General features: G+C 44.4%; 1 protein-coding gene across 1 annotated transcript in view; it reads left to right on the forward strand.

Moving 5' to 3' along the window:
• RAB7A (RAB7A, member RAS oncogene family) overlaps positions 1 to 6000 on the forward strand; it is a 620307-nt gene that overhangs the window by 530606 nt on the left and 83701 nt on the right. Inside the window, exon 4 of the mRNA XM_044076435.1 lies at positions 4584 to 4802. Within this exon, the coding sequence (XP_043932370.1) occupies positions 4584 to 4802 (219 nt within the window). The remainder of the gene's footprint in view (positions 1 to 4583; positions 4803 to 6000) is intronic.

The following is a 6000-nucleotide window of genomic DNA, read 5'->3' on the forward strand; positions in this document are numbered from 1 at the left end:
CAGGGTTCCTGAAACTCACAAACATTTCTTTAAGGCCCATTCTGTTGATCTAGAAACAATTTCTCAGGGGCCCAAAGGGGTGGCCACATCCACGGCCAAAAATCCTTTGCCCTCAGGCAGGGAAGCTAGGTCCCTGGAGCGGTGGGGCAAAAAAGTTTATACCTCAACTACGCTTGCCATGAGGGCCCTTAATTGCCTATTTCATATGTTTCAGTATCAGGATTTCTTAATGGATGATTTGCAGAAAAAGTTAGCCTCTCCTGAGCCTTTAGATAGAAAGGCCTTGCAGGATTTGGCCCATAACACACAGCAGGTTAGCAATCATTTTCTTCAGTGTGGTTATGATGCATTGGAAGCTTCATGTAGGGCAGCTATGACAGGGGCCGTCATACGTAGACATGCATGGTTGAAAGAACAGCCATTGCCAGATCATGTTAAAGTAAAGCTTCTAGATGCACCTCTGGAAAAACACAAGCTATTTGGTGCTAATGCTCAGGATGTGTTGAAATCAATTGAGGAAAAGGGTAAATCAGTGCAAACAGTCAAGGATTTCCTCCAGGTTCAGCCACCAAGGTTCAGCAGGAATTGGCCTTCTAAGAACTGGTCCTTTCCGGACACTGACAAGTTTCAAAGGGGAAAAAACAGGCGTGCCCGAGGAAGAGGGCAATACAGAGGCTCCTACAGGGGACGCCAATGGCAACCGACTAATCAGAGAGGTGGGGCAGGGACTTCCCCTGCTCCACAGGGACAATCACAATGACTTGACTTTGACACCGCCGACCAAGGCTCAGAGAAGCACCTTTAGGCAGAAAATGATCCTTATTTTCAAAATAATTGGCACATGTTAACAAAGGACAAATGGATTCTGGACATAATAGACCAAGGCTACAGGTTCCACTTCCATACTTTACCAACAAGACAAGGCATGCCAAACCTGCCACAAAATCAAAGGGCAGACATTCGAACAAGTTTCAAAGCTGATACAAATCAAAGCAATAGAAAAGGTTCCTCCTCAGGAACAAGGCCAGGGATTTTACTCAAGACTGTTCCTTGTTCCAAGAAAAGAAAAGCAATGGAGACCTATACTGGACTTGTCCGCTCTAAACACTTTTCTCATTGTACCAAAATTCAAAATGCTGACGCTACAGCAACTCCTTCCCATGCTGGGCAAGGGGTCTTGGCTGGTTACTCTGGACCTCAAGGAGGCATACCTGCGTGTCCCAATCAGACACAGTTGCAGAAGATACCTCAGATTTCTTGCAGGGTCAGAGCATTATCAATTCTCAGCATTGCCTTTGGCTTATCTACTGCCCAGAGTATTCACGAAATGCCTGGCATCAGTAATTGCACACTGCAGACTCCAGGGATACAAATATACCCTTACCTGGGCGACTGCCTTATACAAGCGGACAGCAAGCAAGCCTTGACAAAAACTTGAATTATGTCATTCACTTACTAGGCTTTGGGATACACAGTCAACTTACAAAAATCAAGACTACTGCCATCCCAACAAATAATTTTTCTAGGAGCCAAACTAGACACAGAATCACAAATGGCTTACCTCACAGAAGAGAAGCAAGAACAATTACCACATTACTTCAAAGCCTAGCAAAGCTCACCCAGATGACTGCAAGGAAAATCCTGCAGGCCCTGGGTTTCATGGCATCTTGCATTCTACTGATTCCACTGGCAAGACTACACATGAGAAAACTACAATGGTACCTAAAAAGTTTATGGTCTCAACACAGCCACAACTTAGAAGCAATTATCCCACTCATCCCATGTCTACAAAGGGAATTTTTGTGGTGGGCCCAAGCAAGCCAGTTAAACAAAGGTATGCCTTTCAACAAACCTCAAGCAAGCCAAACCATTACAACAGACGCCTCAGACCATGGATGGGGGGGGCGCACATGGAGGACAGATGCATTCAAGGGCAATGGACTCCCCAGGAAGTGCATCTACACATCAATCAAAAAGAGATGTTAGCAGTAATGCATGCAATCGAGGCCTTCGGAAAATATCTTCAACAAGGTCATCTGCTAATAAAGACAGACAACACCGCTGTTATGTGGTACATAAACAAGCAGGGAGGTACTCATTCTTACCCCCTTTGCAGACCAACAATGACTCTTTGGGAAAAATCCCTGAAACTGAGCATACAGCTGCAATCCCAGTTTGTTCCAGGCAGGGACAATGTTCTGGCGGACAGTCTAAGCAGAAACATCCTGGACCCGCACGAATGGATGTTGCATCCAGACATTTTTGCACAAATAACTCATGCATGGGGGAGGCCGGACATAGATCTCTTTGCCTCCCACCTCAGTCATCATCTGAAAAAGTTCTGCTCGAGGACACACCATCCACAAGCCTGGAGAATAGATGCTCTCTCATTCAGCTGGAACTCTCTAACAATCTATGCATTCCCACCTCTACCATTAATGACCAAGGTGTTACTGAAGATCAAAGCAGAGCAACTGAAAGGCATCCTAATAGCTCCAGATTGGCCAAGACAGCACTGGTATCCATTACTAAGGAGCATAACTTGCACCAAACCGTGGCCTCCACTCTTGACTCGGCACAATTACAGGACGGTTCATCCCAACCTGCAAACTCTGCAGCTGACAGCTTGGAGGGTTCCATGATTTCTCCCCATATCTCTCTCCAAGGAAGTTCAACAGATATTATTGGAAGCACGCAGACCTTCCACCAGAAAGACTTATTCAGCCAAATGGAAGAGATTCAACATCTGGAATACCAACAAGGGACAGGATGCATCAGTAATGAGCATCCCACAGATATTGGAATACTTGGCAGAAATGCTGCATAATGGACTTTCCTATTCTTCCATAAAAATACACGCTTCAGCAATTTCAGCAAAATACAACACTGATCCACCTGTGTTTTCACATCCTTTGCTAAGACAATTTCTAAGAGGGATAAAGAATATCAAACCTCCCAGAAAACCACCAGTGCCTGCATGGGACCTCAACTTTGTGTTGGAAAAATTAACTCTTCCTCCTTTTAAACCAGCAGCATCTTCAGAATTGCAATTTCTTACCTGGAAAACAGTTTTCCTGTTGGCAATTACCTCAGCAAGAAGAGTTTCGGAGATACAGGCCCTCATGGCAGTACCTCCATTCCTCATTTTTCATCAGGACAGGGTTTCTTTAAGAACCAATCCTTCATTCATGCCAAAAGTGATATCCAGGGTGTCTCTAAATCAAGCAATTCACCTGCCTATTTTCTTCCCCAATCCTCAAAATAAAGGGGAAAAGCTGCTGCACACTTTGGACATAAACAGACAACTACGCTACTACTTGGACAGAACAAAGGCCAACAGAAAGTCTGACCAACTATTTGTAGCATACGCTCCTGGAGTGCAAGGAAAGGCAATTTCCAAACAAACAATTTCCAAATGGATTGGACATTGCATCAGATTCTATTATTCTTTCCATGGAAAGGGTGTGCCAGCCAATATCAGGCCACACTCCACCAGAGCTACAGCCACCTCCACAGCCTTCCTAAGAGGGGTGGCTACAAAGGACATTCTAGAAGCTGCTACATGGAGCTCCGTGCATACATTTTCCAAGCACTACAACCTGCCTTTATATTCCAGATCCCGAGCAGGCTTTGCTTCGGCAGTCCTGCAGGGCATTTTAGCTACACCATCCTTATCTTAGAGCCTACCACCCCCAGCTTGGCTATGGTATTCAACCCATATGTAAGGACTGCAGTTGCATTCTTGAAGGACATAGTACAGTTTTGTACCTACCATAAATGTAGATGTCCGATAGATATGCAACTGCAGTCAATTTCTCCCTCCTACCCCTCTGTGTATTGGGTCCACTTCCCTACTTTTATACTTAGCTGGGGATATCTGTTATGGTGTATCTGTTTATTACTATTGTGTATGTCTTGAAATTTTATTCAGTTCTAAATTTAGCCTTCCTTGGAGGGCACCTGGCATCTGGGGCAAGAAACACTGAGGAAGATGGCGTCGGCTGATGCTTTTATACCCCAGCCGCTCTGACGTCGGGGAGGAGGCGACATCAGCCGACGCCGGACCCAGACTTTGGAATCCGGCCAACCGAGGGCTGCCTGAGGCAGGACAACCCATATGTAAGGACTACAGTTGCATATCTATCGGACATCTACATTTATGGTAGGTACAAAACTGTACTTTGTCTCACACATGGTGGGCTTTGGTCATACACTTGTGAATGTACTGAGAAAATGATCCAACATTTGTTGATTTGCATTTACTTTTGTTCATTTAAACTTGCACATTATAATGGCCTCTAGTGAAGCACTAAATGTACTGACGAGAATTGTCTTTTGGCTAAGACTGGGTACTGTTATAAATGAAACACTGTATTTAGCTGAATTATTTGTATTAAGAGCAAACCTGCAATATTGTATTGGTGTTTAGCACTGCTGAACTATCTTTACACAGGAAAACAGTACACAGGAGCAAAGGCCAGATGTCCACTGTAGTTGACCTTTATGTGATCAAGTAAGCTGCAGTATTTGAGAGAATGAGGAATTTTATTTTCTCTGACCTCCCTCTTTCTGTGTCATTTTAGATTTGGGATACTGCAGGACAGGAACGATTTCAGTCGCTTGGTGTGGCATTCTACAGAGGAGCGGACTGTTGTGTGCTGGTATTTGATGTTACTTCACCAAACACATTTAAAACCCTTGACAGCTGGCGGGATGAGTTTCTTATTCAGGCCAGTCCGAGGGATCCAGAAAACTTCCCTTTTGTTGTGCTGGGAAACAAGATAGACTTAGAAAACAGACAGGTAAGGTGCATGTGTAAGTACTGGCTTTGCTAAATAGGGTAAAGTGTTAAACTTAATTGGATTTTGTATCCTTGCCCAAGAAGAAAAAGAAAAACAAAACATTGTGTGGTGCTGTGCTTTAACTTATTGATGTATTTTTAATAATTGTTGTAGGCCGGATTCTGCCTCCTCTCTGTGACCATCATACCCCAGTTCCCCTGTTAACAGAACATTTTCTGTTTCCCTCTAACCTCCTCCCCGTTGATCAGAAAGCACAGTGCAGTGACTGCTGTTGTGGACCCAGTGCTTTCTGCTCTTTTGCACACTAGTTCTGTTCAGCTAGTGTATGTGTGCACATATTTGACAGGCTTATGAGTCAAAAATGCCCTTCTCCAGGGTGGGTAAGCTAGTATCAGGCAGTTATTGCCATTCCTTCCTAAAAGGCTCCACTAGCATCTGGATTGCAGAGCAAATGCCTGCCATCTGGTATGATAGCAAGGGTTCCATTCCTCTTTCACATGCTAGTATCTTCATACTTCTGTATGAAAAATGGATGTTCTTCGTGTTTCACTTTTGCAGTCATCACATTTGGGTTATCCCTGCCAGGGTAGCCCTTGGCCAGCCTGAATACCAGAGACTTAGTATTTCTGTGCCAGTTGCTGTCGCTTGAGGACTGATGTCAGGTCATCAGTAGTATAATGTAAGGCAGCCAACGCAATTATATCCATCTTTCTTGCCATGGAGCCCGAAGCAGAAGCAGTTCTCATGAGTTCCGGTCGGCTGCTACCTGAGTTTTCGTCTACCAAATTGAATTTGAAGTCTTCTAAAGCTAAGTATCCTGTTGGGGATCCTTTTTTCTCGCACTAACCAATGTCAGAAAAAGTTAATTGTCTCAACTGTCTAAAACAAATACCATTCTGAGACTTCCCCTCTTAACGTTTCACTTGTTTAGGCCCAGACCACGACGTCCCTCGTCGCTTTTGTGCTTTGTTCAACACCAGAACGATCTGTCGTCAGGCCCTTATTGTAGCCAGATATTTTCACTTAATCCTCTACTTCCGATATGGCTTCGGTAAGCCATCGGACAGCAGATCTTTTGAAAAAACGTAAAGATAGACAGAGACAGAGACTGCACAGGTCCAGACCTACCGACGATGCTTCCGTTAAGCTAGTAATCAGTTCTCCGGTACTCAGTGAGGTGCTTTCGCTGACCCTTTTT

The sequence above is a fragment of the Protopterus annectens genome, chromosome 7.part0 (genome assembly GCF_019279795.1).
Source record: "Protopterus annectens isolate FY-2018-M chromosome 7.part0, PAN1.0, whole genome shotgun sequence".
NCBI classification, from domain to species: Eukaryota; Metazoa; Chordata; order Ceratodontiformes; family Protopteridae; genus Protopterus; species Protopterus annectens.